At 35.9% G+C, this 12397-nt stretch overlaps 2 protein-coding genes across 2 annotated transcripts; one reads left to right on the forward strand and one right to left on the reverse strand.

Moving 5' to 3' along the window:
- The first annotated feature begins 426 nt into the window (after window positions 1-426).
- On the forward strand, window positions 427-741 carry LOC112513037 (protein GLUTAMINE DUMPER 2-like). Its single transcript, XM_025119159.1, has one exon. It carries the CDS (start codon window positions 427-429, stop codon window positions 739-741), a length of 315 nt encoding a protein of 104 aa, XP_024974927.1.
- A 3778-nt stretch (window positions 742-4519) lies between these two features.
- Window positions 4520-5086, reverse strand: LOC112513039 (basic leucine zipper 43-like). The gene has a single exon (XM_025119160.1). The coding sequence runs from the start codon at window positions 5084-5086 to the stop codon at window positions 4520-4522; it is 567 nt and encodes a 188-aa protein (XP_024974928.1).
- Between the last annotated feature and the right edge of the window lie 7311 nt (window positions 5087-12397).

Below are 12397 nucleotides of genomic sequence, written 5' to 3' on the forward strand. Positions count from 1 at the left end.
TCAAAAATACATAAATCGTATTATATCGATACAAACAAAAGAATAAAAACTAAACATTAAAATAAAGATTTATCTCATTATATTGCACGAATATCCTTCCAGTTTTTTTTAAATAATTATCAAATTAAATATATTACTATTTTTAAGAATAATATATTGTATGTACAATCTTTTAAATCTTTCAATAAATTATAGACTAACAAAATCATGATGATGAAGAAAACAAAGACCCCCTCCCCTCCACCCCTCTCAAAAAGCACTAGGGGCAATTTTGTCAAATCACTCTTAACCTCAATTCTTGCACTATGACAATCTTGCATAAGCATAAATACATTCATAATCAAATGAATTCATTGCATTTCAAACAAACAAACTATAAGAAGAATCATCTAGAGAGAGAGAGAGAGAGAGAGGAGGTCGTCGAAAATGACACCAGCCCAGAACACCATTGCCGCCACCACCACCATCGATGGCGGACTAGAGTGGAGTTCTCCAATACCCTACCTATTTGGTGGCATGTTTATAGCGTTTAGCCTGATAGCATGTGCATTGATCATTCTAGCATGCTCTTACAAGAAAGTATATTCAAATAACACCAGTGGCGGTGATGAAGAGAAGCCATATTCGCTACCCAACAATACACAATTAGCGTCAGAGATTGTCATCGTCATGCCTGGAGACACCAACCCTACCTACCTTGCGAAGCCTCTTCCACACCCGTATGATATTCACCAAGTTTAAACTATACGTATAAATCTATATATGTGTGTATACACACACACACACAAATACTTTCAAACTTGGATCAAAGATGGTGTTACAATAAGTTGTTAAGATGCAGATATGTGACCTAACAAGTTTTGTCACTGAAGTTGGACGAGGTTAGATTGCTATTAGTACCTCCTTATTTCACACACTAAAACACACAATCATGGCGGCAACACCAACAACAACCACCACCTCATTGTTGTTGTTTTGGAGATCTGGTTCATTCTTGATTTATGTGTCTGAAGGGATAACTGCAACGCTTGTTCTCATAGCAGCGTTGGCTATCTTGGCTTGTTCTTAGTAGAATCGTCAATCAATATCCACCATTGTTCGCAATGTTGAAAATGTCAAGGCAACGAGAGTTCATGTTGAAGCAAATACTGGGCCTAATACAGTGGTGATTATGACTGGTATTTAATTATGACTTATTTAGCCGCTACCACCAACAGTGTAAACTGGTTGATTTCTTTGTAAATTATGAGGAATAACAATCTTGACCACCCAACTTGTTAGACTCCGAAATCGAATATTATCGTGATTTATTATTTATTCACGGAGGAAAGAGGGAGGCTTATGTCTAATAGTAAAAGTTAAGGGGTCATAAATGCAAGTAATTCGAAGTATAAGGAATCTTATATGTACAATTTTATTTTAACTTCGTATAAAAATGGCGAACAAACGTAAAATATTGCGCGGGAAGAAAGTTCCGATCCGGCGACGGAAAAGGAGATCAGAGGTAAACTGAGTTCATTTTCTTGAAGTTGATTTCACATGGATTGATTTTTCTTTCTTGTTTCTTCTATGATGTACGATTAAGATCATTTGACTAGATTACACCTTTGATTTCAAATATTCAGTGTTTGTTGTTGACGAGTATAATCAAATGATTTCCGATGGGTGAAATGCAACTTAGGGTTCATACTAGATGAAGTTCTAGAACTCGAACTGTTTGAATGCTTGATGGTTTGTTTGAATTCATGATTAATGATAATATATTCCAAGTCAGAGTAATGCCAAAAATTTACATGTTTGTATATTTGTTTGTTTGTCCATTCTCGTAGCTGGATTGATCAGTTATGGTTCATAAATTATTTGTTGTTCTAGTTCTTTGTGTAACTTGAATCATCTACGATTTTATTGACTGGAGTTCATAAGCTGTATAGAAACTCTACAATTGGTGATTCTGGAATGATTTGATATTTAGGGATTCCTTGCATTACTTAAATAATTCCAAAGCATGTGAGAATGCTATAAACGTTAGCTATATCACTCTATTATGAAGAAGGATTGTGTTACCATGTAGGTTATTGATGCTGTTTGATTGATGTGTTTAAATAATGCAACTATTGGATAAGAAAGAAGTTGGTTAGGTTGTTTAACGAGCTGCAGGATATACGTGTTACCATGGCCTGTTAGTTTCGAATGTTGTAATTTTCATCTTTCTTTGTTGTCGTGGAAAGAGTATATGCATATGTGGTGTGCAGAACTCAAAAAATGGAAGTTTTCCTTTTCTTGTTCGACTAGGAGTGTGAGAATATGTGGAACCCCTAGATTTACTCTCCAAAAGAGCCCTTGAGAGAAGGGAGATTCCAACATATATCGAGGAGAAATAGTCCAAAGCTAGCCGATGCAGGACTCTAGCAAGGAGTAACGGATTTTTGAAGCATATGGGCTCGCTTTTCTAGCTTGTTTCACGAACATGACAGGTGAGTTTGGAAGTGTTACCATGATTTAAATTGAATTCTACAAGAACATATAACAGCATAACCAGGAAAATATGAATCGAGACAGAGAAGTGTGGTACTTGGATGAAGAACTTATCTTCGATCCGAAGCATAGAACCTTCAAACAAAAATTTGAAAGAGAACAAGTCTTTTCACACAAAATTTGGAGAATCGAAAGAAGACCAAACAACAAAATAAAGTTTCTCATGCTATTTCAGAAACTAAGTTGTGTTACAAATGAAGAGGAGAAACATTTATATACGCTCCTAACATCTTTAGAAGTAAATCAAATAAGATGCTGAACTTGGAAAAGTGGAAAATTTGCTAGACTTGTAAGCTTTTAGATGCTGATATCTCGGCTGTTTCTCTCTGTGTTTGCTAGAGATTTCATTGTACTTCAGATAGAACTTCCACCAAACAAAATTAGCATAAAATGACTGAAACCATCCCCTGCATAGGACTTTCATTCAGTGTTGAACATGCTAAAAAGTTCTTTGGGATTTAAGATTTCATGGCAGGCATGACCGAGTATAATACTGAAATGATGCCAAAAGTGATACTGCTTTGCTGCCTTTGCCTAAAAGACATTGTGGTAGAGACCACATTTCTAAGTGCTCCGGTCTCATCGATGCAGCTTTTGAGCTGTATGTTTGTATTGGTGTGTCAATTTCCAGTCGCTGATTTTTATTGATTGGTTCACTTTGTAGTAGATTGATTATTGATGCCCTTCATTAGTTGGACTCTTCTGTAAATTTTACGAGTAATTAGCTCATATACGTCCAAGTAAATTTATAAATAATACATGCAATCCGTATTGCCTAAAATAGAAGATTGGGCGACATCAGAACGCGACTTGGAAAGTCGCCTACTAGCACAAGCACAACCAATAGAGATTTGCCATTTCGAGGGCTTGTATTGGCCAAGTCTTTACTAAAATAGGCAAGTTCTTGTACTTTTAGAGCTTCATTGTGTAATTTTGTAAGTTGTAACCTCCCATTCGATTTTATGCTAATATGAATGATCTCTCCTCTCCTGTGGATGCACACTATACACCGATAGTGGAACTACCATAAATTTCCGTGCCATTTTCTTGCTTTCTGTATCCATGTTGCTCATTGTGTCTATGCTATTAGTTGCACATTGGTGATCATTGTTGGTGTTTGGGTTAATTGAGATGGTTATTAATCCGTATCTGTATTCCCTATTGTTGTTGGGTTGTTACATTGATCTCGTCATTGCTTGAGACTTGAGGTACTGTTTGGTTTGATGACGTTTCTCCCAACATCAAGAAAGGCCGAACACGTTAGAAAGACCAAGATAGAAACAACGTGGAAGTCTGCCTCAAAAGCCACTATTTTTGTTCTTAGTAAATTTAGATAGAAGACAACTGCAAAAAATTAAGAAAATACATACACATGAGCGGTCCAACTGTAGAAATTATAAGTTGATACTTTGTGCACTTTGATGCTATCTTAAGAGCCAAGGATTAGCTAACCAATTCAGCCATTCAGGGAGTTCCTGCATGAAAGTTAGGACTTGGGTGGAACTTTTCACATGTTTTTCTTTTTAGCAGCAATTTTTCTCGGCCATCTTGTTCTAGCTTATCCTGTCCACCTTTCTCACCCATAGTGATGGCTACTGTCTTGTGATTAACCTCAAAAGTACTTCCCTTTACTACTCACGATAGTGTACTGAACTTTACCTATATCATCTCATCTTCAATGATTCATATTCAAACCTTTTCCTTATTTAGCACCCCTTTCTATTTGTGTAGAAAACTGTCTTTTATGGTTGGCAGGTTCTTAATGAAGACAGAAACCGATAGAGTCGGAATGTGATGGTCAATTCCAGGACATTTTCTGAGTTTTTGATATATGCTGCTACTAAAATTTGTAGTTGCTTCAAGTTTCTACACGATGCAGTGATGAATATATACTTGAAACAAGTGAAAGGTTTTTATTTATTTAAATGTGTGATAATAATTGACTTAGAAACCATCAATAAAGAAAGAAAAGGCTCATATCTCTCTAGAAGAAGTCTGAGGAACTTGAGATGGAGGGGTTTGAAGATTCAGTTCTGAAATAAGCTGTGTGGCTATGAATATCATCTAGATCCTCTAAAGTAGAATAGGTGCCATTAAGCTGCAACTTAGTGACCATTTCGCGAAGTTCTGAAGCTTCCTCCTTAAGCTGAGCATTCTCTTGAAGAACTTGATCATAAGTCCCTGAGAACTTGTTCAGTTTGTCAACAAGTTGGTGGTTTTCATTACGCAGCCAAATAACCTGTGACCAAAGTTCATCTAGGTGCTTCTGCTTGCGCATGCGTGATCTGCGTGCTGACTCTCTATTAGATATCATTCTTCTCTGCTTCCTCTCATTGATGAGGCTTAGTTGTTGCTCATCTGCTTCATCAGAAGTCCAGTTGCTGCGGATATATGTCGATTGCAGGTTCATTTCTTGAAATTGAGGGTTCGTATCAAGATGATAGACCTGGTTTACGGGTGTGTCAACATTAAACTGCAAAATTGGTGAGTTGTTTAGGGTCTGGTTTGGTTGAAGAAGGTAGAGGGAATTAGTAAGCTCACCGGCTTGCATGGCTGTTAATATTTGTGTAAACTTTGGCAAGAATTAGGCCTGGACTAGTACTATAACTAGGAAATCAGGTGGAAGTTGTTATTGGAAGGCGAAGGAGAACATGAGGTAAGGACTTTTTATAGTATTTGAAAAGGTTGAGAGGGCCCCAACATTATCATCTCAGACTCAAAGTAGTAGCATAAGGCTCCTTGATTGTGGACGAGGGGTACTGTCTGTTGAACTACTGTTTTATGTGTGAGATACTTTCACTAGTTTTACTGTATTCATATTTTACACACTCTCCATTTTTGCCTTTTTGCACACAGTATTATATTGGCCATGAGCCGAGGGTTTTCATGGAAACAATCTCCTAACCTCTACGGGTTGAAGGAAGGTTTGTGTACACCCTACCCTCAAACCCTACTTTTAAGTGAGATATACTGGGTTTGTTTGGTTTATATGGCTACTTTTGTTTACATACAGGTTTACTTGTAATTCATACCCTTTTGCTATTTGCAAGGCATGTGGCCCTTTCTGGTCATGAAATGGTCAAGTGAATACATGATTGTTCCTAGACATTTTCTTATGGCCAATGCTGGGCATCTTTTTATTATTATTATAGATAGAATTTTAAAGCTTAAAATAACACTAAAATAAATATATCCATCTCTTTTACTTCATCTTTAAAAATCACGGCTTCTTGTGGCGCAGTTAGGCACCAATCAGTGGCACATTATGGTAAAAGTTGGTGTTTTTTTCGTCATTATTTCATTAAGTTAACCCACCATAGCAAATGATTAGTTTTCAAAGCCATCTTGGAAGAAAAAACAAGCACCTTTAATTGTGATTGGTTAGTGGTCAACAAAGAGTAATTGTGATGTGATATATTACCAGATAATATCACCTCTGAATGTTTTCAAACCATGTACTGTTTCTCATGGACCCTATTCATATAACATTTTGATTACAATAAATATAGAGCGTTACTTATGACAAATGTTGCGATTAATAGATATACCATACAAGGGGGGGGGTTAGGGAGATGATAGTTAGGGTTCTAAAGGCTTGCGTTAGATTGAGTCGAGTTTTCTTTGCCTTTTTTTAATTCTGAAGTCTACTATGTGCTAGTCTTGACTATTCTTCTTGTCCTTGTATTTTTCTTTTCGTTCACGCTTTTGTACAAACCACTTTACCTTTTGGGGTAGAGGTCAGGACCGTATACATCCCACCCCTTCCGGCGGGATACTGGGTTTGTTTGGTTTGGTTTACTACCAGACCGGAATTCAATCGTATAGTTGGATATTTACGACTTGTCTGCTTATGGTAAGACTAAGCAGTAACTATTCTGATAATACATTAACAGAAGACTACGATCCTGGACATCTTACCTTATAAAAAATCGGAATTTAAGCCTGCTACAACAGTTAGCCCAGCTTTAACCGTTTAGGAAGCGGGGAAAACCCTTAAGAGGGAATGTAGTTTTAGGTGAAGATTCACTAATGAATAACTATAGCCACGCATACAGAAGTTCACTTCAATGGAGGGAAATGCCAATTTAAGCCTGCTACAACAGTTAGCTTAGCTTTAAACTTTCAGGAAGCGGGAAAAACCTTAAGAGGAAATGTAGTTTTAGGTGAAAATTCACTAATGAATAACTATAGCCATGCATGCAAGAAGTTCACTTCAATGGAGGAAAATGCCCTTCCCCTAAAACCATACTTTAGATCAAGTGATCAAAAGGATCATTAGACAGATATAGACTGCTCTTTCTTGTCTTGTCCTCCAATCGTTCTTGACATGCTCCATTTCTTTCTCTTGTTGCTCTACTTATATGTTTAAAAAATGTTGCCTTTTTTAAAGTGTACTATTTTCTTCATTCGGGTTTAGGTATAAAGGTGCCTCATGTGCATATTGTAGTATAGCTTAAGGGTTGTTTGGTTAGTTTTCCATTAAGTCCTATATGAATAAAGTTGTCTGTGTGTATTAATTTGTCTAAAGATTGAGAAATTTTTTTGGAAGAGATTCTTTTTATAGATGGAAGGAGTGTGTTTTTTTAATTGGGAGAGACAGGTTTAAAAAAAAACTTGGCTTTTTGCATAAAGCTCCCCCTAGAAGCTTACTGAATAAGCCACTTTCTATTTCATTAAGCCACTATTAACCAGTCACGTATAATTGACCAAATAAGTTGTGAGTCTCATTAAACTCATTAAGCTGCTAACAAACATGCAAGAATTTCTAGCATAATGCGGATGTTGATGCACATCAGGCATGGGGTCTGTTCACTACATTGAGACCGTGCAAGAATTTCTCGAGGGCGATAAGATATTCACTGAATGCAAATTAAAAGCTATTCAAAAATACAAAAACACAGGTTTAGCCTTAAGTTTGGGTGCTTAAACTTTATATGGACATAACTTCCTATATGATCTTGATAGAAAAATCTCTCTTTATTTATAGAAAATTGAATCTTCAGTGGCTCTGATTAAAATTATCATTTAGAATGCCATATCAATTGCTTTGATATGAATCATGACATAATAGAGAGAATGTGTGGATTGTAGAGGGTCCGAAATAAATGATTGATTGTGAAAAAAATAAATCCCCATCTTACTGTCAGATTTTTGTTGTTTTCTATGTGTCATACTTTTAACCCCTTGAGTTACCAATTATACCCTTGATATCATTGGGGATTCTCAAGTGTTCAAGACAAAAGACAAGGAGATTACTGGAAAGTAATATGACAAGATAAGGATAGTGTCCTTAACTTACGGACTGCGTCCCGCACGGAGGGTACCTGATTTAACCCCAACCCCAATTTTATCAGTACCACAAATGATACAACCACCATCCCACGATAAAGTGTTAGTGGTGGTGGCGGTAGAATAAAACCAAACCAAATCAAACCAAATCAAACCAAACCAAACCATCAGTATATCCTACTTCAGAAGGTGTGGTTTGGGGGAGGGGGATGTGCACAGACAAAACCTCTACGGTTTTACCCAAAAGAGTAAAGCGCTGGTTTCAGTGAAAAAAGTGGTGGTAGACTAATAGCAGGAAAAAAGGAGAGTTCTTCGATGGAATTCCTGGCTTATGCCTCAACTAATATAGAACTGAGATTCTTTTGGTCCCTGTAGTTACATATAGATGAGGTGGCATTCTTTGTAGATATGTATTACTGTTTTCCTTATATGCACACACACACACACACATATATATATATATATATATATATAATCCATTCTACATAGATCACCATCTCTTGGATTAAACATTGTTTACTGAATATATAAATTAAGCATTACTTTTAACATGTAATCATCTGTGTTTAAAATCTTACATTACTCGAGGAAAGTTCATTTAAGAACATTAAATATTTTGAGAACCGAGGAATCGAACATTCATAATGAATATTATGGATATTCATTACTAACATTTGGTTATTACGGTTCTCAAAAATGAATTCATCTCTACATAACTTATACCGGATCACTATGTTTAAGATCATCTTTAGGAGGTAACACATGTTTTTTCTTTATTTATTCTTGCAATCTACTTCCCTTGTAGATATGGAACACGCATGTTTAAGGCTTCAACACCACCTCTTAATAGTAAAAAGTGAAATAAGACTTCAGAGTTCAACACCTCTTATCAATAAGAAAGTGAAATAAGACTTGAGGGCTCAACACCTCTTATCAATAAGAAAGTGAAATAAGACTTGAGGGTTCAACACCTCTTGAAAAGCATACAACATGTTAATGATTAACATCATTTTTATAGCCTTATAGGGGTATATGTTATCGAATACATAGTGAATGCTAGGCTTGTGGTGCATGATAAGTTCATCCTTGATGGGGTCTACTAACGAGCGCGCATGGGTGAAGTGAGCACCAACGCTTTTCCCTCCTCTTGCCCGACCCATCAGTTCAACAGTAAAGTTCCAAGAAAGACTTGTATATATGTGTGTGTGTGTGTGTGTGTATATATATATATAGTCTCAGGTGCTCCTATTATTATGATGGAATTGGAAGGCTTCTTGTGGATATCGTCACTTATAACCCCATTGGTCATTTGTGCACCCCACTTGAGTAACTTCAGTTTTTTCTTGAATAAGAATGAGAGGGCACACGATTTCCATACGACAATCATGTGTTCTACCAAGTCAAGTTCTTATCCTTTGTCGTCACACCAACTTTCTATTTTCCCCATTCAAACCATACACAAAAAAAAGGACATTGAATCATCTAGCTAGTAGTGCTTGGCCTTTTTAAACATAAAGTTTTGAGTACGTCTCAAATTATCTGTGCAAGTTAATTAAGGATCATTCGGCTTTCAGTGTTTTAAAAGAGTTATCAGTCTGTTTGAACCGTAGGATCTGCAGATTAATCTGAGCATTTGCTTGTATTTAGTGGCTCTTTAGTTATATTGAAATCTTGATTAAGGTATGTTTTAGTATGTGATTATGTGAACTTTAAGTATGAGTTATCCTATGAAATTTGTAATGGTATTATTTTATGTGGTAATAATGTAAGAGATTTAAAAGTTTCATTCCTGGTAGTTTTGGTACCCCACCCACCCATTGGTTGATATGGCAAAACTATATTTGCTTTCTCAGCAGTGATCTTGTTCTCAATTAGCAAAAGATATGGTTTATGTTGATGTCTCTTCCAACATGATTAACATTATGACTCTTTGGCTTGTGGACAAAGTACATTGCATACACTTTGTTTTATGGCTTCCGAAATCTTAAAATCCCACCAGACCAAACAAGTTGTGTTACCTCATCACCCCCCCCCCCCCCTTCTCTCTCTCTCTCTATATATATATATGGTCGACACAGGACCAGCTTAAGAGTTATGCATCTTCCAATCCGACGCTTATTTAGTTATTTAGTAGTTCACTGACCAAAAATTGAACGATCCTATTTAACAAATAGTCATTGAACTGCTTAGTTTCGCGAATATTCAATTTTGATCATTGGGTTGGTAAATGGACCGTCAAATATAGTCCCTCCATAGTCAGTATAAAATGTTAGATGACACCCCCTTTACTGGAATACATCTAATTGAGCAGGTTTATTGAGAACTGTCATTACTCGAGAACCATAAGAACCAACTATTTATGCATTATTAATAATGATATTCATTGGTGAATAATATTTACAAATATTCGCTTATTTGTTTGTATTAACTAATGCCATTTTTCTAAAGACGCATTGCTTTCATATATGCTTACGTACCGTACTTACAATAAAGTCTTGATCCACTAAGATCATGGATAATAAAGTTGTTTTGTCTGCTTCAACCAAATTGTTTTTCTATTATATAAAAGAATGCTACTACTACTACTACTTTTTGGGATAACTCATTCATAATGTTAATGTAAATCTGTCTTAAGATTATATGCTGTATTTTCATTAGATTAGTTTAATCAGGATCTCTTTGGCAAACTAGCTGATAAGTTAGCTGAGATATGTTTAGCAAACTAGCTGATAAGCTCGGTGATGGCTGATAAACTAGGTGAAGGCTAATAAGTTTGGTGTTAGTTTGGTAAAAATTAGTTCATAAGCTGGATAACCATGTAAAATAACTTAAAAGAAAACTATAGAAGGCTATAAGCTATCTGAAGTAGTTTTTGAAAAAGTTAGCTTATGACTTTTTCAATAAGCACAAAAATTAGCTAGCTGATGGTCACTGATATGAAGTTCCAAGCTCTCAATTGTGGAAACCATCTCTTTGAATAACAAAAATTTAGGAAAAACCATCTCTTATAGGGAAAGCTTGGGACTTTGGGGAATAAAACTTTGGGAATTCTCTCCTCATAGGTCATTTGTTTGAGTCCTGCAAGGCCATTAGGGATTTTCCTGGGTGTTCTCTAGGGCCGGGATTGGTCCAGGTGCACGCAAGTTGACCTGAACCCCCACGTTTAACAAAAAAAAAAATTAAGGAAAAACTGCATACAAAGACCATTCTCGTTCTAATTAGTTTAGATTAAAAGTCAACTAGCTCTAAGATGCATCAGTGTAGCGCTCGAGTTAACTCGATCATTCCTCCTAACGTGTAGGGTTTGGTCCTATGAACCCTAAATGAAAGGAATTTACTCCTTACAATGATCATGCAGTTGACTATCTCCCTACATTGTTGACTTTAAAATTGTTACAATCATTACCAAAATGACTAAATATAGAAGGTGAAAGCCACCCTGCGTAAGACTTAATCGAGTTGAGTCAAGACTCGGTGATAAACCACTACTAAAAAATCTGGTTTTTCCAACGGCAAAATCCGTCGAAAAAACAACTTTCCGACGGATTTCCGACAGATTTTGCCGTCGGAAAAACCCCCGCCGCTAAATGCATTTTCCGACGGAATTTCTGACGGATTTGTATTTTCCGACGAAAAAAATCCGTCGGAAATTTTATAATATGTTAACCATTACCCGGGTTAATTAGAAGTAATATAAAATGAGATTAGATTTACCGACGGAATTTTCGTCGGAAATCCGTCGGTAAACTTTTTCCATTTTCTTTCAAAATAATAAACGGTTTTTATTTCAAAAATAAAAATAACATTTTTCCGCCGGATTTCCGACGGAATTTCTGTCTGTAATTATATTTTAAAACTTTTTTCTAATTTAAAATATGAAAATGTTTTTTATTTTTAATGGGCGGAAAATATTTACCGACGGATTTTCCGTCGGAAAATCCGTCAGAAATTTTTAAAAAAAACTTATATCTAATTATTCACAGACGGATTTTCCGCCAGAAATCTGTCGGAAATTTAGCTGGTACAGGGAAAAAAAACCAAAATATAAAATCATAAAATATAAAGATCCTGTCATTAAATACAAATATACAATACACAAATATGTCATGAATACCTAATATGATTATCCAGACGAAATAATACATATATAAATTCGATTGATGATGCTAATTCATAAATACACTATATCAAATCTATTGCGGCGGGGTCGGCGGAAACTGTTGAGATTGTGTAAACCTCTTCATCATATCCATCATGTCTGCATGCTCTTTCTTCCGGATCTCATCTTCCCTGTTTCGGATCTCTTCTCGGCGAAGAAGTTCCTCAACCTCCTTCTGTCGGATTTCATCTCAAGTGCGCATTTCTTGAATTTGGGACTGTAAGTTGTTAATTAACTACAAATAAAATAAAACGTTAAAATTTTTAATAAGAAGTATAAATGAAATAAATAAACATCAAAGGTTTAAGATGTACACATCTCACTATCTACATTAGGCGATCCACTCGAGTTTGCTTGTGAGGATGTCCCGGTCAAGACCAAATTGGGATCTTCATTGTACCCGAACCCAAATAG

The sequence above is a fragment of the Cynara cardunculus genome, assembly GCF_001531365.2.
Source record: "Cynara cardunculus var. scolymus isolate 2C chromosome LG 5, CcrdV1, whole genome shotgun sequence".
Classification (NCBI taxonomy): domain Eukaryota; kingdom Viridiplantae; phylum Streptophyta; class Magnoliopsida; order Asterales; family Asteraceae; genus Cynara; species Cynara cardunculus.

Excerpts from the sequence above, each read along its gene's own strand:
- LOC112513037 (XM_025119159.1), top strand. The coding sequence starts at position 427 with ATGACACCAGCCCAGAACACCATTGCCGCCACCACCACCATCGATGGC.
- LOC112513039 (XM_025119160.1), bottom strand. The coding sequence starts at position 5,086 with ATGCAAGCCGGTGAGCTTACTAATTCCCTCTACCTTCTTCAACCAAAC.